Source organism: Jaculus jaculus, chromosome 5 (assembly GCF_020740685.1).
Source record: "Jaculus jaculus isolate mJacJac1 chromosome 5, mJacJac1.mat.Y.cur, whole genome shotgun sequence".
Classification (NCBI taxonomy): Eukaryota; Metazoa; Chordata; class Mammalia; order Rodentia; family Dipodidae; genus Jaculus; species Jaculus jaculus.
In genome coordinates, this window is record NC_059106.1 from 56,360,866 (window position 1) to 56,386,843 (window position 25,978).

Here is a 25,978-nt window from a genome sequence, read left to right on the forward strand (position 1 = left end):
GTAGGAGGATCACTGTGAGTTACAGGCCAGCCTGAGAAAGACTACATAGTGAATTCCAGATCAGCCTGGACCTTGAAAAATAAAAAAAAAAATAAAATAAAAAAAAGTATCAAGTTATACTTGTTACTTTCTCCCCCTCATTTACTGGGGATTGAACTCAAAGTTTCATACAAAGCTAAGCAGACACTGTATCAGAGAGTTGCAACTTCTGCCCTTTTATTTTTATGGTAGCTTCCTCCCCAACCCCCAGAAGATACAGATTTTCCTTGGACTGTGCTCCAAGGGCACGGGAGAATGTCGCAGCCTGTCCTCTTTAGACAGTCTCAGAGAATCTGATATCCTTAAATATCTAGTGGGACGTTTAAGCCAACATCAAGGCTTCCTGTCTGTCCAGACTCCACTTTCTAGAGCCTGCCATCTCTATTTGATGTGACAAGCCCAGCTTTTCTTCAATTTGTGTTTTCAAGGTAGGGTCACCCTTTAGCCCAGGTGGACCTGGAATTCACTATGTAGTCTTAGGGTGGCCTCGAGCTCACAGCAATCCCCCTACCTCTGCCTCCCAAATTCTGGGATTAAAGGCATGTGCCACCATGCCCAGCTTCAAGTTCCTTTACAGCCATAAGCAACTACTCAAGTACAGAATAAAATTTTTAAAAGACTGGGCTGGCTGGAGAGATAGCTCAGTGGTTAAGGCACTTGCCAGTAAAGCCAAAGGACCAAGATTTGATTCTACAGTAGCCAAGTAAAGCCAGAAGCACAAGGTGGTGCATGCATCTGGACTTCCTTTGAAGTTGCTAGAGGCCCTGATGTGCCCTTTCTCTCTCCTCTTTCCCTCTCTCAAATAAATAATAAAAGGCATGGGGATGCACGCCTTTAATCCCAGCACTAGGGAGGCTGAAGTAGGAGGATCACTGTGAGTTTGAAGCCAGCCTGGGACTGCATAGTGAATTCCAAGTCAGTGTTGGCTAGAGCCGGACTCTACCTTGAACTACCCCTAACCCCCCCCGCCCCAAAAAAATCTCAAAGAATAACAAAAACTTTATTCACAGGGCTTCAACTGCTATTATTATTATTATCATTTTTTTTTGAGACGTCATCTTACTCTAGCCCACACTGACCTGGTACTCAATCTAGCCCAAGCTGGCCTCAAACTCTTATCTCAGCATCCTTGAGTGTTGCGATTAAAAGCGTGGACTACCACGCCCAGCTTAAAAAAAAAAAAATCATTTTTTTTTTTTTCGAAGTAGGGTGTTCCCGTAGCCCAGGCTGACCTAGCACTCACTCTGTAGTCCCAGGCTGGCCTCGAGGGCTGTGATTAAGGGCGTGTGCCACCACGCCCGGCTTTACGGCTTCCTTTATATATAGGTGACCAGTTGCAAATCACTGTGGACTCGCAGTGCCTCAGTTTCCTCGCAGGGAAAGTGAGGCTCGTTGTCCTCCTTTCCCCGGCGCACGGCGGCCGGCGTTCAGTCAGCGCTAACCCAGCCCAGAGCGCGCTCGGGTCAGGGCCGCGCTCACCCCTCCTCGTCCCGGCGCGGCGTGCGTCGGAGCCGGGGGCTGCCGCGCCCCCCAGCGGACGGGTGCCCGGAAGGGACCTGCGTCGCTTCCGTCTCGGCCGAGGCTCTGCGCGGAGGGCGGAGCCGAGGCCCGAGGACGCGACGCGAGCCCAGTTCCGGCGAGGAGGCCGCGCCAGTGACAGCGATGGCGGCGGAGTCGGCGCTCCAAGTTGTGGAGAAGCTGCAGGCGCGCCTGGCCGCGAACCCGGACCCCAAGAAGGTGAGCGGCGGGCGGCACGACGCCGCGGCGCCTCGGGAGGTGGCTCGGGGCCGGGGGGGCCGGGGGCCGGGACTCCATAACGGTCACGGGCCCCGGGCTCGGGCGAGTCTTCTCCCCCGCCCGCGGACGGGGCCCGCGGGGCGGTGCGGAGTCCGTGGCCGGCCGTGGTCACGTCCCGCGCGGCGAGGACGCGCGTGTGTCCGTGCGCCGGGCGGGCGGGGTGGGGACGGGCTGGCAGGGCGGACGGACGGACGCCCGCGGCCTCGGCCTCTCGCCGTCCCGCTCCCTTCCTGCCGTCGAGCTCGGGGCTGGGGGCTGCTCCGCTGCGGACCCCGCGGCCACCGCGTCTCGGGGACAGCTGTTTCCTGTCCCGGGCCGAAGGGGACGCCGCCAGCCCCCGGCTCCGATGGACACTGGCGAGCGGACATGTCGCCTTCGCCCGGATTCCTTCCCGGGACGGAACGATCGCCGCCCTCCCGTCCCGGATCCCCGCGGCGGGCTGGGGTCGCGGGCCGGTGCCGCCCGGAGACGCGCGCAGGTGGGAGCTTCCCGGCTGCCCTGTCCCGGCCGCGGGGCGCGGACGACGGCCGCCCCTGTCCGACGTGCCTCGCTTCAGCTAGGCTCTTCCTTGCCAGCCCCCTGCCATCTTCCGCTGCCCCGGCTCCTCGGGTGTCTCGGGAGAGGGTCCGGGCCGCGGGGTGGTGAGGATCGAAGTTTCCATTGAGGTACGCGGATGGAAGCACTGAAGGGTGTGACTTTGCTCTGCCGGCATTCTAGCCGGGGCCCGCGGTTCCTAAAAGGCCGAGTCGGGGGTGGGTAGAAGAGGAAGTAATGGAGGGGAGGGCCGTGGTGATAAGGTAGGGGTTAAAAACAAAAACAAAAACAAAAAGAAACCGAGTTCCCATCCTTTTGCTAGTTTTCACTTTGCTTGAGCCCCCGTCTCCTCTCTCGCTTCTACGTGCCAGCTGCAACCTAAGTGCCCCGTAGATGTTAATCGCCCATTTTCAGGATTTCTACTCAAGGGCCTCTTTCACTTTTTATCTTGTGTCCAGCCTGTCGCGTGGGGGTTTCCATTTCCGAAGGTTACACTCAGCCTCTCACCGCTAGGCCACTTATGATTAGTTTATTTTGGGGGTTTTGAAGGTAGGGTCTCGGTCTAGCCTCGGCTGACCTGGACTTCACTCTGTAGTCTCAGATGATCTTCCTACAACTCTGCCTCTGGAGTGCTGGGATTAAGGGCTCACTAGGCCGCTTTTTAATTCCCCTAGTTCAAACACAGCTCAGAAATCTACTACTTTAGGAAGCTAGGTTATAAATCAGTGAAAACTTAAATACTTTCAGTTGTGGTGTGTTATGCATTCTGTGGAGGCTTTTGTACGTAGTGGCCAGGCATATTTACAAGTTTCTTTTTACAATAACCGTTTGTGAACATCCAATAAACGGTCATTATTTCTGCATACCCGTTTGTCTTCTTGAACACTGTAAGATTTGTGACTGGCTTTTTAAACCTTAAAATAAAATGCAACCACCCTCATTTTATTTATTTTTTTCTTTGAATTTTTCAAGGCAAGGTCTCACTCTAGCCCAGGCTGACCTGGAATTCACCCAGTAGTCTCAGGGTGGCCTTGAACTCATGGCGATCCTTCTACCTCTGCCTTCCAAGTGCTGGGATTAAGTCTTTTTTTTTTTTTTATTTTAAAGATTTTCTTTTTTAAAGTTATTCAGAGAAAGAGGCAGAAAGAGAGAATGTGCTCACCAGGGCCATCAGCCACTTAAGCAAATTCCAGACACATGTGCCATCTTGTGCATCTGGCTTATGTGGGTCCTAGGGAATTGCACCTGGGTCCTTTGGCCTTGTAGGCAAACGCCTTAACCACTAAACCATCTCTCAAGCCCTTACTTCTTTATTTTTATCAGATTTTTTTCTTTTCTTCTTTTGTTTCTATCAGATTTTGTTTTTTGTTTTTTTGAGGCTGACCTGGAATTCACTATGTAGTCTCAGGGTGGCCTCCAACGCACGGTGATCCTCCTACCTGTGTCTCCAGAGTGCTGGGATTAAAGGTGTGCGCCACCACACCGGCCTTAGAGTTTAAATTTTGAAGTGGCCTTTCTAGTAAGTGTGCATAGAATAACAAGTTAGGAAAAAGTGCAGTAACTTTTTGAAGGAAAAATTTTTTTTGACAGTGCTGTGGACTGAACCAGAGCCTCATACATACTGGCATATAAGGCGAGCAGTCTACTACTGAAAGTCCCATCTGGCCTCTCTTTTCTCAGGTAGAAAATCACCTGAGGGCTGTAGGTCAGTGGCAGTTATGTGAGTTCCTGGGCTCCATATCCAGCACTAGGTAAGGGCACAGGGGGTTCATGAAGGGAAGGAATCACCCAGAACTTCTGGCTCTGTGTTGTGAAGTGAGTATTTTAGGAGTGTGAGGGAAATGTTGGGAAATCCTCTTTGTAAAGGCTGTAGCACTTGCATGCAGACATGAGCTAAATGCAGAGGGAAAACTGCAAGCTGGTGTACTCGCCTACTTCCTCCCAGCCTTCTTTTAACCCAGCAAGTTCCCACAGGTTGTTGAACTTGCATGGTGATTATAAAGCAGTGTTGAATTTGCAACCAAATCTGCTTTCAGACTATTATTAGCCAGAAGGTGGATTCACCCCATGTTCCTGAATCTCCTGGTATTAAACTTTGGTGTTAAACTGTGACTGTCTACATTTACTTTAAGTTCATCTATAGTCTTAGGCTTACTTGAGAGAAGGTGCCAGCAGGCCAGAACCATTTAGCTTTGGTTCCCTCTATTGAAGTGGAAATGGTTTTCATGGTTGTTAGTTACCAACCCTGTTACGTTTTTAATTTTTATTTTATTTATTTATTTTTATTTTATTTTATTTTATTTTTTTGTTTTTCGAGGTAGGGTCTCACTCTAGCCCAGGGTGACCTGGAATTCACTATGGAGTCTCAGGGTGGCTTCAAACTCATGGCAATCCTACCTCTGCCTCCTAAGTGCTGGGATTAAAGGTGTGCGCCACCACGCCCGGTGGGCACCTGTTACTTTTTTTAAAGAAATATTTATTTAATTATTTGAGAGAGAGGCAGGTAGAGGGGAGTGGATAAAGAGAATGGGTGTGCCAGGGCCTCTAGCCACTGCAAAGGAACTCCATATGCATGTGTCACCTGTGCATCTGGCTTTGTGTGGGTACTGGGGATCGAACCTGGGTCCTTAGGCTTCACAGGCAAGTGCCTTAACCAACAAGTCATCCCCCCAGTCCCTTTTTGTGGTTTTTCAAGGTAGGGTTCCACTCTAGTCCAGGCTGACCTGGAATTCACTATGTAGTCTCCGGGTGGATCCTCCTACTTCTGCCTTCCGAGTGCTGGGATTAAAGACATGTGCCACCATGCACAGCTCCTGTGTGACTTTTTGTTGTGTGTAGTCTGTGTGATATGGTGTGTATGTATGGGTGCTGTATGCATTTGTATGTGCAGATGTGCTTACAAGAAGGCAGAGGCCAGAGACCATTTGTGGGTCCTGTTCCCCTTCCCCTGTCCTTGTTCATCCATGTATTTCCTTGAGATCGAGTCTCGATCTGAATGCAGAGCCGTGGCTTTCACCAGCCCCAGTGGTTCTCCAGTCTCTGCCCCCACAGGACTGGGCTTACAGGTGTACATGGCCGTGCCCAGCTGTTTATATGGTCCTGGGGAAACGGATTCAGCAGTCTTAGGCTGTCATGCTAGTGGCCATCTTCCCATTCCCATCTTCTAAAATGTTTTATTTATTTGCAAGTAGAGAGGGAGAGGGGGCAAGAATGAGTGCATCAGCACCTCTAGCCACTGCAAACAAACTCCAGATGCATGCATCACTTCGTAGATATGGTTTACATGTGTACTGGGGAATTGAACCCAGGTAGGTAGGTTTTGCAGGCAAGTGCCTTAACTGCTGAGCTATCTCTCCAGCCTTTTTTGTTTCTCTCACTCTTTTTTTTGGTCTCACTCTAGCCCAGGCTGATCTGGAATATGTAGTCTCAGGATGGCCTTGAACTTATGCTGTTCCTCATACCTCTGCCTGTGATCCAGCCCCCATTTTGAGTGTGAAAACTACCAACAGCACAGAGGGGGATAGCAAATGGAGAGATAGAGGATTTCTGTTAAGAACATGTTTGGATGTTGGAGAGATGGTTCAGTGGTTAAGGCCCTTGCCTGCAAAGCCTAAAACCTAGGTTCAACTCCCCAGAAACCAAATAATAGAGATGCACATGGTGGCTCATGCATCTGGAGTTCATTTGCAGTAGCTAGAGACCCTGGCACGCCCATTCTCTCTCTCTAACAAATAAATAAATTAATTAAATAAAATAACACGTTTGGGTTGAAGCAGTGTGGCCAGTGACACGGAGATTCCAAGGCGTGTTACTGCAAATTTTGGATATTTCTCAATCATCTGTTCCCACAAGCTACACAGATGGTGGTACCTCTAGTTGATAACATAAGTTTTCATCTACCTGAGGATACCCAGTATGCTTTTGCCTTGTTATTGTACCATTCTTTCTTGGAATTTACTGAAATTCATGGAGTAGGGAAGTCTTTCTCTTCTATTGAGTAAAATGAGCTTGAAACCCTTCAAGATTTTGGTTTAATCTGCTAGCCCAAAGTGAAGCAGATAGTCAGCTTTGAGGTGAACACACTGTCCATGACTTCTGGCCCCATCCTTCTGTGTTGGCTTTGTGGAGGTCTTGGGGTTCATTGTCCCTTTGGTGACCTCCTTTGCCATGTGGTCTCTATGCTGTCAAATAGCATAATGCCAGCGAGGAGCGCCTGTGCTTCATTCCAGTGTGCTAAGCAGTATTTATATGAACTATTGTGTGCACTCTTGTCTTTTCCTGAGAACTGTGGTGACAATGTTAGATGTATTTATTTGAAAGAAGTAGAGAGGGAGAAAGTGGGCACACCAGGGCCTTCAGTTGCTGCAGATGAACTCCAGACACATATACCACCTTGTGCATTTGGCTTATGTTGGTCCTAGAGAATCAAACCTGGGTCCTTTGGCTTTGCAGGCAAGCGCCTTAACCATTAAGCCATCTCCAGCCCAGAATAATGTCCATTTTATAGGGTTAGAGGAGGTAACCATTAGCATGGCATCTAGCACACAGTGGATGGGATATGTGTCCCTCTTCTAGAGATTCACCTTGTATAGAACCACCCATTCTAAACCTTTTCAGGAATTTTAAATTTTCCTTTAAAAAAGGGAATTGGGGCTGGCAAGATGGTTTAGCTATTAAGGTGCTTGCCTGCAAAGTCAAAGGACCCAGGTTCAAATCCCCAAGAACCAAATAAGCCAGATGCACAAGGTATCACATGTGTCTGGAGTTTGTTTGCAGTGGGTAGAGGCACTGGCATGCCCATTCTCCCTCTCTCTATTTCTCAAATACATGAATAAAAATAGCTGGGCTTGGGGGCACATGCCTTTAATCCCAGTACTCTGGAGGCAGAGGTAGAAGGATTGCTGCAAATTCAAGGCCACCTGAGACTACATAGCGAATTCCGGGTCAGCCTCGGCTAGAGCAAGACCCTACTTTGAAAAATCAAAAATAAATAAATACATAAATACAATTTAAAAAAAATAAGGAAAGAAATTGGCATTAACTTCTGTTCCTAGTCATAGCATATAGACTATGTACCAAGAAATACACATACAGGAACAAAAAGAGAGAGAGAGAGAAAGAAGGAAGGAAGGAAGACAGACACATACAGGGCTTGAAGAAATGGTTAAGGCACCTGTGTGCAAAGCTTAAGAAGCTGAATTTGATTCCCTTGTACCTATGTAAAGCCAGATGCACAAAGTAACACGCGTCTGGAGTTCCTTTGCAATGGCTAGAGGCCCTGGCGTACCCACTCTGTCTCTCAAATAAATAAACTATTTAAAAAAAAGAAATACACATACTTTTTTCTGAGTTGGATGATAGTGGAGGACAGTTTTCACTCAATTGTGTACTTTCACACTTCTCAGATATACCACTTGGCCTCTTACTCCGAGTCAAACAAGATTATCACCTGTGATAGAATTGCTCTGCCTAGTGACCATGTTAAGTAATTATAGAAGCAGAATGACCAGAAAAACATACTTATTACTCCACCTAATAGTAGTATGGCATAACAAATATATCCTGGTCTATAATGGAGAAAGCAGGTAATATTATCAAATATTTAAATATAAAGGCAGCCATAGTTGTCTATTTTATTTTATTTTATTTTTATTTGTTTGGAAATGGGTCTCAATCCAGCACGGGCTGACCTGGAACTCATTCTGAATCCCCAACTGTACTTGAACTCATGGAGCTCCTTCTGCCTCAGCCTCCTGACTAAAGATGAGAGCTGCCATGCCCAGCTTTATTTTGGCCTTTTGAACTACTTGAAATTTGCAGCACTCCCTACATTATATTTTTATAACATAAATATTTCTTTTCCGGTCTTTTTTTTTTTTTTTTAAGTATTTTTGAGGTAGACTGTCACTGTAGTTCCAGGTTGGCCTTGAATTTACCCTGAGCCTCTTACCTCTGCCTCTGGGGTGCTGGGATTAAAGGCATGCACCACACTACCATGCCCAGCCCATAAACATTTCTTAGAAAAAGGCTTAGCCAATTCTAACTTTTGGTAGGAATAAAGTAGTGGAAATTGGCTGAGCAACATCTGGTTGGGGATCAAGGGTAGAACATTTCAGAGCTGCTGGCTAGTGAAGGAGACAAGTAATAACGAGCATGATGAACTTTGACAGTGCTGCAGACACTAAGGACTGTTCATGCTTGTCCCTGTGAAGCTCGGGCGGGATCCAGCTTTGCAGGTGAAGTAACCGAGGGAAAGAGAGGTTTACTCACTTGCACAAGATCACCTGGCAAGAAGATGACAGCCAGTCCAGCTCTAGAATACCATCTTGAACAGTGCCAATTTTGACCTAGTTTGGGGGACTTTAGAAAGGAAATGGTAGCTTCAGATCGCCTGTCTAATCTACGCAGGCATTTTATGCTCTGACAGCAGAGTTGTGGTTGGCAGCTCAGAATTGCTCTAGGCTTTTGCTAAGTCTAGCAGTCTGGAAACGTTGGAGGCTCTCTTCCTGTGGAGACTATGGGGAATCTCTCTTAAGTTTGCTATTTCCTCAAATTCCCTGCAGAGTAATACCTGCTCGTGACTTTCTTTCTTTCTTTTTTTGCTTGTTTTTTTGAGGTAGGGTCTCACTCTAGCCCAAGCTAATGACCTGGAATTTAGTGTAGTCTTAGACTGGCCTCAAACTCACAGCAGTCCTCCTACCTCTGCCTCCTGAGTGCTGGGATTAAAGGCATGTGCCACCATGACTGGCTGTTTATTTTTTTAAATATTTTATTTATTTATTTGCAAGCAGAGAGAGGGAGAATGTGTGTCACACCAGGGTCTCCAAGCCACTGCAAATGAACTCCAGATGCATGTGCCACTTTGTGTATATAGCTTTATGTGTGTACTGGGGAATTGAACCCAGGTTGTTAGGTTTTATAGGCAAGTACCTTAAACACTGGACAGTTTCTCCAGCCCCCTCTTTAAAAAAAATAAAGACTCATCTATGTATTTGCATGTTTCAGTAGTCTTGTTTTACTTAATTGTAATTTTTTGATTTTTTGATAGGGTTTAACCTAGCTCAAGCTCACCTGGAATTCACCATGTAGTCTCAGACCAGCCTGGAACTCATGGCAATTCGCCTACCTCTGCCTCCCAAGTGTTGGGATTAAAGGCGGTGTGCCAGCACACCCAGTTCAATTTTTTTAAAATTTATTTTATGAGAGAAAGAAAAAAAAATGGGTGTGCCAGGGCCTCAAGCCACTGCAATTGAACTCCAGCTGAGCACACCACCTTATACACATATTGTACATCTTGCTAACGAGGGTTCTGGGGAGTCAAACCTGGGTCCTTAGGCTTCACAGGCAAGCACCTGGACTGCTAAGCCATCTCTCCAGCCCCTTAACTATTTTTTTGAGGCAAGGTCTCATTCTAACTTAGGCTGATCTGATCTGGAACACAGGACAATGATCCTTCTGCCTCAGCCTCTTGAGTGCTGAGATTAGAAGCATGAGACTCTAGTTTATTATTAATTTATTTATTTACTTCAGGGAGAGAGAGAGAGAGAAAGGCAGATAGAGAATGGGCATGCCAGGGCCTCCAGCCACTGCAAATGAACTCCAGACACATGTGCCCCTTGTGCATCTGGCTTATGTGGGTCCTGGGGAGTTGCACCTGGGTCCTTTGGCTTTGTAGGCAAACGTCTTAACCTCTGAGCCATCTCTCCAGCCCTCTTTTTGTTTTTTTAGGTAGGGTCTCACTATGTAGTGTCAGGGTGTCCTCAAACTCACACTGATCCTCCTATCTCGCCTCCCAAGTGCTGGGATTAATGCCATGTGCCACCATTCCCAGCTTGCTTTTATTTTTTAAAAAACATTTATTTATTTGAGAGAGAGAGAGAGAGAGAGAGAGAAAGTAAAGAAGATGCAGACAGAGAAAATGGGCATGCCAAGGCATTTTGCCATTGCAAACTCTAGACACATGTACCACCTTGTGCATCTGGCTTATGTGGGTACTGGAGAATTGAACCTGAATCTGTAGACTTCGCAGGCAAGCACCTTAACCCCTAAGCCATTTCTCCAGCCCTCCCCCACCTTTTTGTTTCCTCAGATAGGCTTTCACTCGAGTCCAGGCTGACCTGGAACTTACTTTGTAGTCTCAGGCTGGCCTTGAACTCACAGCAGTTCTCCTTCCTTAGCTTCTCAAGTGCTGGGATTAAAGGCATATGCTATCTCACTTGACCTTGTCTTTTTTTGAGATAGGGTTTCCCTCTGTAGCCCAGGCTGACCTTGAACTCATGGTGATACTCTTGCCTCAGACTTCTGGGATTATAGGCTTGATCCATCACACCTGATTTATTAATATTTTTTTGATTTTGTCTTTTTTTGTTTTTTTTTTTCAAGATAAGGTCTCTCTGTAGTCCAGGCTGACCTGGAATTCACTATGTACTCTGTAGCCTCAGGGTGGCCTCAAACTCTCAGTGATCTTCCTACCTCTGCCTCCCAAGTGCTGGGATTAAAGGCGTGTGCCACCATACCCGGCTCTTGTATGTTCCTCCCTCTGCCTCTTCTTTCTCCTTGGTGGAGCAGAGCAGTAGAAAGCACAGTATCCCATCAGGCTTCGTGGTGTGGCTGTAATCCCAGCTGTTCTGGAGACTGACGCAGGAGGATAGACATTTCAAGGACACCCTGAGCAACAGCTGGACTGTTTAAACAATTGAAAGGAGGGTTGGAGATATAACTTGGTGGTATCCCACTTGTTAGCATGCACGACCACAGCGTTTTGTTCCGATTCTCAAAGCTTTTCTGAGCCTGTTTTCACACTTGTTACTGTTAAAACCAAGCAAGCATTTTGCCATCAGATGTTCTTATTCCAGGGATTATGACTATGACTTTGTAATTAATGATTGTTTTATTCTCTCTGCAGTTATTGAAATATTTGAAGAAACTTTCCATCTTGCCTATTACAGTAGACATTCTTGCGGTAAGATCTGTGTACCTTTAGAAGCTGGGGAGATGCTCAGTCAGTCATGCTTTTGCCTCACAAGCATGAGGCCCTGAGTTCAATTCCAGGTACCCATGGAAAATCCATGCATACACACATGTTCTTTTTTTGTTTTTGTTTTTCGAGGTAGGGTCTCATTCTAGCCCAGGCTGACCTGGAATTCACTGTGTAGTCTCAGGATAGCCTTGAACTCATGGTGATCCTCTGACGGATGCCTCCTGAGCGGTGTTTTTTTTTTTTTCTCCTAGTGGTTTTAAAGGTATGCGCTACCATACCTGGCTTTTTCCCCCTGCATGTTCTTTCTCAGTGAAAATGATCATGTGATTAAATTTTAAAAATATTTTTATTTATTTATTTGAGAGAGACTAAGAGTGAATTAAGGGGCACCAGAGCCTCCTGCCACTGTAAACAAACTCCAGATGTAAGTGCTACTTTGTGCATCTGGCTTTACATGGGCACTGGGGAATCGAACGTGGGCCGTCAGGCTTTGCAAGCAATCGCCTGTAACTGGTGAGCCATCTCTCCAGTCCCCTAAATTTTTGAGTATCCCATATATTTCATATGCTTCCCTCTACAGAAAGTGAGGGAGACCGAAAGAATGGGTTTTGTTAGTAAAAGAATCCAGGCACAAACTTCTCCATATTGTGTGAATCCATTTCTATGAAATGTTCAGGACAGGCAAATCCATAGAAAGAAAGCAGAAAGACAGAAAGCAGATGAGTAGCAGCCAGGAGCTAGGGAATTCAGGGAGCAAGCTTCTTTGTACGCTGTGGAGTCAGATAGTGCTGATAGTTGCACAGTATTATGAGTACTCTGGAAATTACTAAATTATATATATATGTATATATATATATTTTTTTATTTATTTGAGAGCGACAGACACAGAGAGAAAGACAGATAGAGGGACAGAGAGAATGGGTGCGCCAGGGCTTCCAGCCTCTGCAAACAAACTCCAGACACGTGCGCCCCCTTGTGCATCTGGCTAACGTGGGACCTGGGGAACCGAGCCTCAAACCGGGGTCCTTAGGCTTCACAGGCAAGCGCTTTAACCGCTAAGCCATCTCTCCAGCCCTAAATTATATATTTGAAGATGGTGAATTTCATCATTTTTGGCCTTTTGGCTAAGATCAAGTGTGGTATCTGTTGTCAGGTTACTCTATCCTCTGTCAGGACAATATATTAAATGGATTTTGTGGCTGGGATATGGCACAGGAGCTTGCACCATCCACTTCATGCATTGATTTGGTATTGCAATACCTCCAGAAATGGAGGGGGGAAAGGATGATGAATTTGGTTTTGTGCCCCTTTTTGAGGGAGTGGGGGTTGCAAACCCAGGGTGTTTTACGCAATATGAAAGTGCTATACTCTTAACCCTATTATGTGGATCTTTCAGGAGTCTGGGGAGGGTTAACCAAAAGTTAAGATGTTTTGAAAAAGCAGACAAAAAAATAAATGGGAGGAAAAAAAAATGAAAGAAAAAATAGGAACATTGGCTTTGGCATCTGCTAAGCAATATTCAAATCCAAGTTCTATGACTTTAGGCTTTGCCTTTGTATAATGAGGCTGATTTCTGCCTTTCTGGTTATGGTAAGGACAGAAAGAGTATGCAGATCCTTTAGCTCAGGGCCTAACACCTGCCCTACCTCGTTACATTGTTGTGGTTCTGAGGTGTTTAATAACATGTTTCTCTGAATCTGTGCTTTTCACTTGGTGTCATTAGAGATTTGGGCATAGGCAGCAAAATTATTTAGCATTGAGACTTGGGTTTTAGTAAAGAAATATTTGCTTGTTGCCTTCTCAAAACAGGAGGCCTTATTTGTTTAGAAAAAAGTGATCTTAGCTCCATAATCCTCAATCATTTCCTCTGTTAAATTTGTAGGAGACCGGGGTTGGTAAAACAGTAAACAGCTTTCGAAAACACCAGCAAGTTGGAAACTTTGCCAGAGACCTAGTGGCCCAGTGGAAGAAGCTGGTTCCTGTGGAACGGTAGGAACTTACTCCTTTCATTTTAATTCCGCGTCACGGTTTTCGTTACTATTTCATTCTTTGTGTTTCGAAGAAGGGTCTCACTGTAGTCCAGACGGATCTGGAACTCATCTATATCACAGGCTGACCTCAAACTCACAACAGTCCTCCCACCTGTACCTCCCCAATAAGGATTATAGACACAAACCGTCGCGATGCCCAGCTTTTCCTAATCTCTTGAGACAGTATTACTCTGTGGCCCAAACTGGGCTTGACTCTTCAGCAATCATCCTGTCTCAGGCTCCTGAGTGCTGAGATTATAAAAATGTGAGTGACCACACCTAGCTTCTCATCTTCCAACCCCACTATCTACCTTTATGTAATGAACTGGATCTCATGTTTCCCAAGTGGTTCTGGAACTTGCTGTATGGCCAAGGATGGCTATGAACTTCTGATCTTATTGTCTCTATCTTCTCTCTACTATTTATGGTTTATTTAATGTCTTTTTTCTTAGAAAAAAGTTTCTTTTGGGGGGGGTTGCTAGAGAGATGGCTTAGTGGTTAAGGCATTTGCCTGCAAAGTCAAAGGGTCTCTGACTCTCCAGGACACACGTAAACCAGATGCACGAGGGGGCACATGCACATCTGGAGTTTGTTTGCAGTGGCTAGAGAGAGGCTCAGGTGTGCCTATTCTCTCTCTCACTATTTCTCTCAAATAAAAAAAAAAAATTAAAACAATTTTTTTTAGCTGGGTGTGGTGGCACATGCCTTTCCTTTAATCCTAGCACTCAGGCTCACTCTGGAGGCCCAGACTGACCTGGACTTCACTGTGTAGTCTCAGAGTGGCCTCACATTCACAGCAATCCTCCTACCTCTGATCCAAATTCTGGGATTAAAGGTGTGAGCCACCGCACCTGGTTTACACCCAAGCTTTTTTTTTTTAATTTTTCCTTATTTTTTATTAACATTTTCCATGATTATAAAAAGTATGCCATGGTAATACCCTCCCCCCCCCCACTTTCCCCTTTGAAATTCCGTTCTCCATCATCTCCCCTCTCCATCTCAATCAGTCTGTCTTTTATTTTGATGTCATAGTCTTTTCCTCCTCTTATCATGGTCTTGTGTAGGTAGTGTCAGGCACTATGAGGTCATGGATATCCAGGCCATTTTATGTCTGGAGGGAGGACATTGTACAGAGTCCTACCCTTCCTTTGGCTCTTACATTCTTTCCACCACCTCTTCCACATTAGACCTTGAGCCTTGGAAGGTGTGATCGAGATGTGACTCAGTACTCCAGTCACTTTTTTTTTGGTTTTTCAAGGTAGGGTCTCACTCTAGCTCAGGCTGACCTGGAATTCATTATCTCAGGTGGCCTTGAACTTAACGGTGATCCACCTACCTCTGCTTCCCAAGTGCTGGGATTAAAGGCATGTGCCACCACACCCAGTTTACCCAAGCATTTTTTATTGCCTATGAAAATTAATCCCTTGTTTTTTTTCCTCTTAATGTGTTTTTAATTCATTAATTAATGAATTATTTATTTGAGAGAGGGAATGGGTGCATCAGGGCCTCCAGCCACTGCAAACAAACTCCAGATGCATGCACTACCTTGGGTATCTGGTTTATGTGGGACCTAAAGAATCAAACCTGGGTCCTCAGGCTTTGCAGGCAAGTGCCTTAACTGCTAAGCCATCTCTCCAGCCCCAATTCATTTTTAAGTTTTTTTGTTTATTTGATTTATTAGAAAGAGAGAAAGAGACAGATGAAAGAGATAGGCGAGCCAGAGCCTTCAGCCTCTGCAAACAAACTCAGATGCATATTCCACCTTGTGCATCTGGCTTGTGTGGGTCATGGGGAATAGAACCTGGGTCCTTTGGCTTCACAGGCAAGTGCCTTAACAACTAAGCCATCTCTCCAGCTCCCAATTTTTTATATACCCACTAGCCATTTTTTTGTTTTGTTTTGTTTTGTTTTTCAAGGTGTGGTTTTGCTCTAGCCTGGACAGGCCTAAAATTTACTATTGAGTCTCAGGGTGACTTTTGCCTCCCAAGTGCTGGGATTAAAGGCATGCACCACCACGACTGGCTTCTTTCTTTCCTTCCTTCCTTTCTTTATAGGAAAGAAGGGTCTACTTGACCTTTAATTCTGGGTTGCAGTCCATTATGGCCTGAAGACATAGCAGCGGGAGCTTAAAGCTCTTACTTTATTTTTTGCGTGTACGTGTATGTGGTGAGAGTGTATGTGTTTGCATGTGTGGGCACACATTGTGTATACAGAGATCAAAAACTGACATTAGGTATCTTCCTCAGTTGTTCTGCACCTTATCTGCTGAGGCAGGATTCTTCACTTGAACCCAGCTCTTGCCAGTTTGGCTAGTTTAGCTAGCTAGTCAGCTTGCTTCAGGGATCCCTTATATCCACCGTCTGAGCACTGAGGTACATGAGACAGGTACAGATGCATGGATACTGGGGTCCATACTTTATCTCCCACTTGTGTAACAAGTGCTTTATCCACTGATTCATTCTGCCAGCCCCTGTCTGGAATTTTGATCCTTCCACTCTATGCACTGAGTGCTAGAATTAGAGCCTGGCTCTGATCTTGTTTCTGTTCTTCTTTTTATTATTATTTTCAAGGTAGGGGCTCACTCTAACCCAGGCTGACCTGGCTTTACTGTGCAGTCCTAGGATGGCCTCGAACTCACAGTGATCCTCCTACCTCTGCCTCCCAAGTGCTGGGATTAAAGCTGTGCACCACCATGCCTGGCTGATCTTGTTTCTAAATGCCTCCTCTTCATCTTTTGTGTGAATTCCTTGTTTTCCCCTTTGTCTGAAGAGGAGTATACTTAGATTTATTTCTGCTTTGTTTGCTTTTGTTTTATTTTAGAAACAATGAGGCTGATGAACAGGACTTTGAGAAGAGCAGTTCCCGCAAGCGCCCCAGAGATGCTATTCAGAGGGAGGAGGAGATGGACTACCAAGAAAGCTGGCAAGCCTCTGGCAGCCAGTCCTGCAGCCCTGACCACAGACAAAAGAAACACAGAAAACTCTCTGAGCCTGAAAGGCCTCACAAAGTGACTCACAGTCGTGAGAGGAGAGATGAGAGGAAGAGGTGTCATAGAGTGTCACCACCATACTCTTCAGACCCCGAGTCTTCGGATTATGGCCACGTTCAGTCCCCACCATCTTCTGTCAGTCCTCATCAGATGTACGTAGACCACTGCAGGTCCCCAGAGGAGGACCACGAGCCCATCGCTCCACACCACAAGCCTGGAAAAGGTCACAGTAATGCCTTTCAGGACAGACTGGGGGTCAGTCAGGATCGACACCTGAGTGAACCCCACAGGAAAGGGGCTATGAGCCAAAACAAGGAGCACAAATCTTCCCATAAGGAAAAACGCCCCCTGGATGCCAGGGCTGATGAGAAGGCCTCTGCTCTGGGCAGAGAAAAATCACACAAGACCCCCTCAAAAGAGGAAAACCGAAGGCCACTCTCAGGGGACAGCAACAAGGAGAAGCCACCCTCTACTGCTGTCAAAAAAGAGAAAGAAAGAGAAAGCAGCAGTCTCAAGAAGAAGTTTTCACCCTCCTTGGAAGTTGTTTCAGACAACCATCTTAAAAAGCCGAAACATAAGGAGTCTGAGAAAACCAAATCGGATAAACACAAGGCAAATGTGGACAGCTTAGACATAGCAAAAGAGGCAGGAGCTGTGTTACCCAGAGCAAAAGAGAAGCTTTCTAACAACCTAAAGACTCAAGAAGGGAAAGTAAAAGTTAATTCAGACCGGAAGTCCCTGGCTTCTCTCCCTAAAGTAGAAGAGACCGACCTAGAGGATGAGTTTGAGCAGCCTACCATGTCGTTCGAGTCGTACCTCAGCTATGACCAGCCCCGGAAGAAGAAAAAGAAGGTTGTGAAAACTTCAGCCACAGCACTTGGAGAAAAAGGACTTAAAAAAACTGATTCTAAGAGCACTGGTAAGAACTTGGACTCAGTTCAGAAATTACCCAAGATGAGTGAAAACAAATCAGAAAAGCTGCAGCCCACTGGAGCTGATCCCGCCAGGCCAAGAAAGGTAAACCCATCACCCCTCTGAGCACCTGACCCTGCCAAGGCCCTGGGTTTGATCCTAAACACCTCAAAAACAAAGATAAAATCATTTTTCCCTATGAGATGTCCTGTTGTTTGCGCCCTATCTATGTTTATTTGTTGGCCTATATGGTATCATTCATGACTTCTACTGCCCTTCAGCCAGGATGAGCCTCTGGATTCTGGGCTGGTTCACACTGTGAAGGACTGAGCTAGGATAGAGAACTATCTTGTAACGTAGGGCTCTGCATTCACTTCTTACAGGTTCTCCCTGATGTGTTGCCAGTGTTGCCAGATATTCCCTTACCTGCCATACAAGGCAACTACCGTCCCCTTCCTTCCCTTGAGTTGATGCCGTCCTTCCAGCCAAAGCGGAAAGGTAATCATAGGTATCTTTTTTTTTTTAAATGGGAAAAATATTTGAAAATTCCTTCATGATCTAGCACCCTAACTCACTAATGTAACATCTGATTTGGGGCATTTCCTAAGAGTACAGGCTCTGGAGTTTGATGGGTTGTGTTGAATCCCAATACTCATTTCCACAGGTTATATGACCTTGGTTAATGCCTCACTTCTCTGGACCTCAGTTTTATATTCTGTAAATACCTCATAGGGTCAGTTGGATCAGAAAGTGGTGATGGCAGTAAAGCTTTGAGTCCAGACTTTTTTTTTAATTTTCAAGCAGAGAGAGAGAATGGACACACCAGGGTCTCCAGCCACTGCAGACAAACTCCAGATACACACACAACCTTTTGTATCTGGCTTACATGGGTCCTGGGAATTGAGCCTGGGTCCTTTGGCTTTGCAGGCAAGCATCTTAACCACTGAGCCATCTCCCCAGTGCCTGTCTGTGATTTTTATCCCAAATGCCTAGCTGGATGTGGTAGCACACCTGTAATACTAGTGTTTGGGAGAACGAAGCAAGAGGATCAGGAGTTTTAGGCCATCTTTGCTTACATAGCAAATACAAGGCTGTCCTGTGCTACATGAGACCCTGTCTCAAGACCAGGAAAAAATAGCCAGGTTTGGTAGCAAAGGAATAAGGAGTAACAAACATGTCTGCAGGAGACTAGCGGTTGCAATCAAGGCTCATCTACATGGTCGTCTCTTAAATACCATTGTCAAAAGAAGTATTGGAATTAATTACCAGCTCAGGATGCCTCCTGTTTACAGAGGTTTGCCTTCTTTTCTTTTCTTAAGCCCTATAATACTCTATAACAAAATCCAAAATTTTTTATTTTCAAGGTATGGTCTGTAGCCCAGGCTGACCTTGAATTCACTATGTAGTCTTAGGCTGGCTTCAAACTCACAGTGGTCCACCTTCCTCTGCCTCCCTAGGGCTGGGATTAAAGGTGTGTGCCATCATTTATTTATTTTAAATTTTATTATTTATTTAGTCTCAAAGTACTCTTCCTTCCTCAGCCTTCCATGTGCTGGGATTAAAGGCATGCACAACCATGCCAAGCACTAAAATATTTTAAAATTAAAAGAAAAAAAAAAAGGTTGGTCTGGGGAGATGGCTTAGAAGAAAGGTTCTTGCTTGCAAAGTCTGACAACACAGGTTTGATTCTCCAGTATCCATGTAAAATCAGACAGAAAGAAAGTGGTGCATGCATTTGGAGTTTGTTTGCATCAGCAAGACACCCTGATGCACACACACACCACCCCCCAGCACACATGCTATTTAAAAAAAAGGTTGTGTGCTAACATGGAATGATCTCAAATTTATATAAGGCTGGGCATGAGTGTAGGTCTGTAATCCCAACACATGGGAGGTGGAGGCAGAATGATCAGGAGTTCAAGGCCATCAATTCAACTATATAGAGAGTTGGAAGGGCTGGAGATATGGCTTAGTGGCCTGCGAAACCAAAGGACCCAGGTTTGATTCCCCAGAACCCACATAAACCAGATGCACAAGGGGCATATGTGTCTGGAGTTTTTTTGCAGTGGCTACAAGCCCTGGTATACCCATTCTGTGTGCCTCTCTGTCTCCCTTTTCTCTTGCTCTCTCAATCTCTCTGCTTGCAAATAAATAAAATTAAAAACAAAAACGAGTTAGAAGCCAGCCTGGTGGACTACGTAAGACCATGTCTCCAAACCAAAAATATATGGTCAGTTAAAGTTATGTGTGTAGTAAGCAATTTTTAAAAAATTTTTAAAAAATATTTTATTTTTCTTTATTTATTTGAGAGTGATAGACAGAAAGAGAGAGAGAATAGGTGAACCAGGGCCTCCAGCTACTGCAAACGAACTCCAGGTGCATGCACCACCTTGTGCATCTGGCTTACATGGGTACTGAGGAATCAAGTCTTGAAACAGGGTCTTTAGGCTTCACAGGCAAGCGCTTAACTGCTAAGCCATCTCTCCAACCCTGTAGTAAGCATTTTAAAGGGGATATAATTCCTGTTTGTTTGTTTTCACAAAGTCTGGAAGATTCCACAAGAAGCAGATAGCATTGGTTATCCTTGAGAAAGGGAAAGAAACTGAGAGCGGGGTGGAAGGAGAATCTTGGCAGTAGAGCTTAGGCCTTTTGTGAACTTACTTGTTTCTTTTCCTCCCTGTAGCATTTTCTTCACCCCAGGAAGAAGAAGAAGCTGGATTCACTGGACGCAGAATGAATTCCAAGATGCAAGTGTATTCTGGTTCTAAGTGTGCCTATCTCCCCAAAATGATGACCTTGCACCAGCAGTGTATCCGAGTGCTTAAAAACAACATTGATTGTAAGTCACCTGCTCTCAAGCACACTGTCACAGCAGGACCTTGTCACTGAGTTGCTTGGCTCACTCTCACCTTTGATTTCTCTGCAGCAATCTATGAAGTAGGAGGAGTCCCCTACTCTGTTCTTGAACCTGTCTTGGAGAGGTGTACACCAGATCAACTATATCGCATAGAGGAATGCAATCACGTGAGTGTCCTACCTAGCTAGCTCTAGAAGTAGCTTTTATTTATTTATTTATTTATTTTTCTAGGTAGGTTCTCACTCTAACCCAGGCTGATCTGGAACCCACTTTTGTAGGCCCAGGCTGGCCTCAAACTCACAGCGATCCTCCTACCTCTGCCTCATGATTGCTGGGATTAAAGGTGTGTGCCACAAGGCCCCCCCAAGAAGTAGCTTTGAGTCTGGATTGGCTGTGGCTCTAGTCAGGTCAGAGGTCAGATCACTAGTCTAGGCATATTTGTTTGCCTCTGGGCCTTTAACCAAGTGTTGATTTAGTACCTGCTCTTTAGTCTGCATCATATATGTCTCTGTTAAGTGGGATTTAAAGCACTTTCAGGACCTCCCTTGTGTTTAAAATATTTTACTCATTTGAGAGAGAGTAAGAGGAGGCAGAGAGAGAGAATGGGCACGCCATAGCCTTTAGCCACTGCAAACAATCTCCAAATGCATGTACCACTTTGTGCATCTGGCTTTACATGAGTAATGGGAAATCAAACCTGGGTCCTTAGGCTTTGCAGGCAAGTACCTTAACTGCTAAGCCATCTCTCTAGTTCTGGTTTCTCCCCTTCCCCCAATATTTCATTCATTTATTTGCAAGGTGGGGAGAGAATGAGAGTGGGCATGCCAGGGCCTCTTCCTGCTACAAACGAACTCCAGATACATGTACCACTTTGTGCATCTGGCTTTACATGAGTAATGGGGAATCAAACCTGGGTCCTTAGGCTTCACAAGGAAGAGTCTTAACCACTAAGCCATCTCTCCAGCCCTGATGTTTATTTGTTTACTTTTTGTTTGTTTTGTTTTTTTAAGACTTTATTTTTATTTAAGACAGAGAGAGAGTGAGAATGGGCACGCCATGGCCTCCACCCATTGCAAACAAACTCCAGATGTGTGTGCCACCATGTGCATCTGGCTGGCTTACATGGGACTTGGTGAATTGAACCAGGGTCCTTAGGCTTCTCATGCATGCACCTAAGCCATCTCTCCAGCCTGTTTTTTTTTTTTTTTTTTTTTTTAATAGGGTCTTGCTCTAGCCCAGGCTGACCTGGAATTCACTGTGTAGTCCCAGGCTGGCCTCAAGCTCAATGATCCTCCTACCTTTGCCTCCCAAGTGCTGTGATTAAAGGTGTGCACCACCATGCCTGGCCTGCACCCAGCTTTTCATTTTTTTTTTTCTAGGCAGTATCTAGCCTAGCCCAAGCTGACCTGGAGCTCATGATCCTCCTACCTCAGTCTCCCAAGATCGGGAATTATAGACATGAGCGACCATGCTTCCATCTAATATTTTTTCTTTTCTTTTTTTTTCCCCAAATTTGGGTCTCACTCTAGCCCAGGCTGACCTGGATTTCACTCTGTAGTCCCAGGGTGACCTTGAACTCATGGCGATCCTTCTACTTTCGCCTCCCAAGTGCTGGGATTAAAGGCGTGCATCACCATGCCTGGTTTCCCACTTAAATGTCTTTTATTTAGTATTCTTACACTTGTGGTATTTTAGTACTGATCATTTCTACATAAAAAGGTATGTAATAAGACTCCTGCACTTTATTTCAGGTATTAATAGAAGAAACAGATCAATTATGGAAAGTTCATTGCCACAGAGACTTTAAAGAAGAGAGGCCAGAAGAGTACGAATCATGGCGGGAGATGTACCTAAGGCTTCAGGATGCCCGGGAGCAGCGGCTACAACTGCTTACAAAGAATATCCGGTCTGCACATGCCAATAAGCCCAAAGGTAAAGAAAGGGAGTGGGCCAGGGCAGCTAGGTGGGTGTTCTGGGTAGATGTTGGCCTCTGAATATCTCTTGCCTTTGCTGGTAGCAGGGATCATGTTTCTTCTGCTGTTGTCTATGCTGCCTGACAGTGGGATTAAGGGGTTGATAATTTTCTAGTTGGGGAAGCATTTACAAGCCTCCCTGCTTAAGAAAAAATTATACTGTCCATATTTCTCCTCAGGCCGACAGGCAAAAATGGCCTTTGTCAACTCTGTGGCTAAGCCACCTCGTGATGTCCGACGAAGGCAGGAGAAGTTTGGAACTGGAGGAGCAGCTGTCACTGAGAAAATCAGGCAAGATCTCAGCTCCTGCCTGGTCTTCACCCTGAGAGGGAGCTGTGAGGCAGGAAGTGGCGTGTTTTGGGGGTATGGGCAGGCAGTGCAGTGTGTGGGCCCTGGAGGCATACTGCTGTGAGGATGGGTAGGGCTTCACTCATAGAAGGTGCTCTCTTAGGCTTTCCTTTCCCCCATCTTAATAAAAGAATGATGTCTAGGGGCTGGAGAGATGGCTCAGCAGTTAAAAGTGCTTGCTTGCAAAGCCTAACAGCTGGGTTGAATTCCCCAATACCCAAGTAAAGCCAGATGCACAATAGTGGCACATGTGTCTGGCATTTATTTGCAATGGCCAGAGGCCCTGATGCATGCATTCTCTCCCACCCTCAAATATTTATAAGATATTCCCCCCTCTCAGCCCACAAAATATTTCTAGGGGACTAGATTATTTTTTCTATACTACATGAGCACTACAAAGTACAGACTTCAGCAGTGAGAGGTGCTAGTAAGAGGCTGAATGACCACCATCAGAACTCAAGGTTCCAGCCCCACTGCTCAGAGCCACAGTGAAGTTGCCTAACAACAGGCCAGCTTTGGCTGTTCAAACAAAGGGCAGATTCCTCCCACTTGCACACACAGCTAACAGCTTTGTTCTGTGTCTCAGGATTAAGCCAGCCCCATACACGACAGGAAGCAGCCATGCTCCCACCAGCAGCAGCAACAGCTTTCACTCTAGCCCTGAGGAGCTGGCCTATGATGGTCCCAGCACCAGCAGTGCCCACTTGGCACCAGTGGTCAGCAGCACTGTTTCCTATGACCCTAGAAAACCAGCTGTGAAGAGTAAGTAATATGGGTGCTAAATTGAGAAATATTACTGTGCAGTGATTAGAGGATCTGGAGGGGGAGAATCCTGGCCCAAGTGTTAGCTGGGCCTAAGTCAGCCAGCTGAGGGCAGACAGGGTAGTGCTTGCTTAAGCCCTTCCGATACCTGTTGCTTCTCTGGGAGATTGGGGGCAGGGACTATTTGCTGGTTTGGATGTTTGTGATACAAAGTTAAATTATGGGGATTTTGGCCATTAAAGTCAGCAAAGACTCCTGATTTGCCACCTCCCTCAGTATATTGACCAATCTTCCAGCTGTGTGATTCAGATGATCAGAGTTGGGGATGGTGGTGCTTCTCAGCCTGCAGGGCCTCAGTGAGCATCTGCTGTGTGCAGTGTTGTTAGATAGTTGCTACTGTATCCATTTCTAGGGTGGTACACAGCCAAGAGGGCCAAGACCTGGTATGGCTTTTACTGTAAACCACCTTAGTGTGTGTCTGAGCTGCCTGATATAAAGCAACTGCCTGGTTTCTCTTCACAGAAATCGCCCCAATGATGGCCAAGACAATTAAAGCATTCAAGAACAGATTCTCCCGAAGATAAACTTAGGACTTGCCTTGGAAATGAATTTTGGAGCTGAAATACAGGGATGATGGGGACTGGGAAAGAGGGCTTCCAGGGAGACTGGCATCTTTTGCTTTGTGGAACCTTTGGTTTCTGACTCCTGCTTGGCTGCAGGTGCCTCTCCTGCACACCACAGCCCCATGCCCAGCCTGTAGCACACTTCAGGTTTCTGAAGACGATATGAAGCCTCAGTCTCACTGAGGATTTTAAGGTCAATTAGCATATTTGTAAACTATAAGATATAGTTTTAATTAATAAATATTGCCCCCAGATTGTATTTATAATACACCCCAGTTTTTTTTTGTTGTTGTTGTTTAATTTTTGTCCTCTATCACATACTAGCCTTTTGTTTTCCAAGTCCTTTATGAAAGTTAGAGGAAAGACTAATGAGAGCCAATCCTGTCCCAGGTCAGTTCTCCTGAGTGGACTGTGGGCCAGAGGAGCATCTCCAGAGCCTGTGTGGTGCTTACTGCATGTAGGGTCAGGAGTGAGTGCCAGGTTGCCTGTCCTGGAGGAGAGCCCTGACATGAAGGGACTCCTCAGTGCTCCTGGGCAGGTGTATCTTTTTTGTACCCTTCAATAGTATTTATTAAAGGAGGCTGTGAAGTCTAATGTCTTTCCCATCCTCTATAAATCGTGTCCCCCTTTTTTAAGGCTCACTAGAGAACCTTGAGAGATGAAATTGCATAAAACCTCAGCAGTTTTATAATTGCTAGCTTATGGTTTAAGTTTTAGGTGCCTCCCCCACACCTTGCCCTATCTCTTCACAGTAGCAAGAGGAAAACAGGCGTGGCAGGACTCCTTGCAGCTCTGAATGCGGCTTTGGTGTTTTAAAAGCCAGCGCTCTCATGGCTTGTTCCTTGTGCATTACTATAGGAAGGGAGTGGTTTTAAGAGTTGTGGTGCACTTTTGGAAATTGCTTTTGGTTTTGCCTTTTGTTTGAAAGGAAAGATCATATGACTGGAAGAGCACAACCATTGCTGTGTCTGGTAGAGAAGTGTGCACTGAAGCCTCATCTTCTGAGTTTGGAGGCAGGAGTAGGAGGAAAGGCCCACCTAGAGAATAGAATAAACTGCGCATCAGATTGGGAGGACCCAGCCTGTGGCATCCATCCAGTTAGGGAAGGAGGCTCTCATTTTCCAGTCGACACAGAAACAAGATCATAACTAGGAAGGCATTTTTAGCTCTTTGTGGCTGTCAAACGATTTGGGACTTGGTAGAAAGCACTTGGCTTTGAGCCAGGTAGAAAGAGATGTTACACATTTAAGCTGTGCATCCTCAAGAAACTGTGAGCTGGTAGGCACCACCCACAGAGCTTGACCCTCAAGCTTACCCACAGACTCTCAGAGCTTAGAATATGGTACCCACTGTCTTAACCATTCTAGGGACCTCAGTTAGGCTAACAAGACTCCAGGGCAGTGTAGGAAACCTGCAAAGTCAAGCTTGTCTCATTTCAGTGTGTATTGCTGTGCGGGAGGCCTACGGTAATGGGATCCAAGTATTATTGCCAAGTTTTAATTCGTTGTGCTTTGGAATTTCGAAAAGCATTGTTTCTTTCTTTGACCACTTGTTTTACCTTACATCTCTTGTCTCCCAGCCTGATCCTGAATCTAATGTTTGAAAGCCTTTTATCCAAAATCAAATGGACGTTTGCATCAGGGGCCAGGCACCTGTTGCCTAGAATAGTTTCCTCTAGGTGTCCATCACCTTGGGTTTATGCCTTAGCTGTGTTTCCAAAATTTTGTCAGTGAAGCCTTTTTTCATGTTGCAGATTTAGCTGTGTATGATTTAGCTCTCCTTATTGGGAGGTTTCAGGTGGGAAGGGAAGGAAGAAAGGACACACATTTGTTCGTCCCAGCATCAGTATCCAGTTTAGTCACATGAAGATTTCTGATGAAGCCTGTTGACATAGAGCCAGATCTTTCCACGCCCCTCTGAGAGTGTCTGCATCAGGGATGTGACGTGGTGAGAAGAGTAAAGAGGCAGAGGAAAGTAAATGTCCACCTAGCCTTCTCACCAGCTTACTGGAATGGCTGCAGAGCAGTCACAGGGATGTGCAACTTTTGGTCTCATTTTGTGAAGAGTTGTGCAATTTTTTCTGTGCTACACTACATACAAATCACCAAATGACAGATCACCCTCTGTGATCCAT

General features: G+C 45.7%; 1 protein-coding gene and 1 pseudogene across 1 annotated transcript; both read left to right on the forward strand.

Annotated features, from left to right (window-relative positions):
• Positions 1 to 1,650: 1,650 nt before the first annotated feature.
• Positions 1,651 to 24,438, forward strand: Eloa (elongin A). The gene is made up of 11 exons (XM_045149732.1): positions 1,651 to 1,776; positions 11,276 to 11,332; positions 13,233 to 13,339; positions 16,201 to 17,386; positions 17,665 to 17,779; positions 19,965 to 20,120; positions 20,208 to 20,305; positions 21,890 to 22,070; positions 22,291 to 22,402; positions 23,046 to 23,221; positions 23,744 to 24,438. Exons 1-11 carry the CDS (start codon positions 1,702 to 1,704, stop codon positions 23,803 to 23,805), a joined length of 2,325 nt encoding a protein of 774 aa, XP_045005667.1. The 5' UTR covers positions 1,651 to 1,701; the 3' UTR covers positions 23,806 to 24,438.
• LOC123461023 lies at positions 12,456 to 12,632 on the forward strand (annotated as a pseudogene).
• Positions 24,439 to 25,978: the final 1,540 nt, after the last annotated feature.

Coding starts and splice junctions, on each gene's coding strand:
- Eloa (XM_045149732.1), top strand. CDS start 1,702: ATGGCGGCGGAGTCGGCGCTCCAAGTTGTGGAGAAGCTGCAGGCGCGC. Junction 1,777..11,275: donor CGAACCCGGACCCCAAGAAG/GTGAGCGGCGGG, acceptor TTCTCTCTGCAG/TTATTGAAATATTTGAAGAA. Junction 17,387..17,664: donor ATCCCGCCAGGCCAAGAAAG/GTAAACCCATCA, acceptor CACTTCTTACAG/GTTCTCCCTGATGTGTTGCC.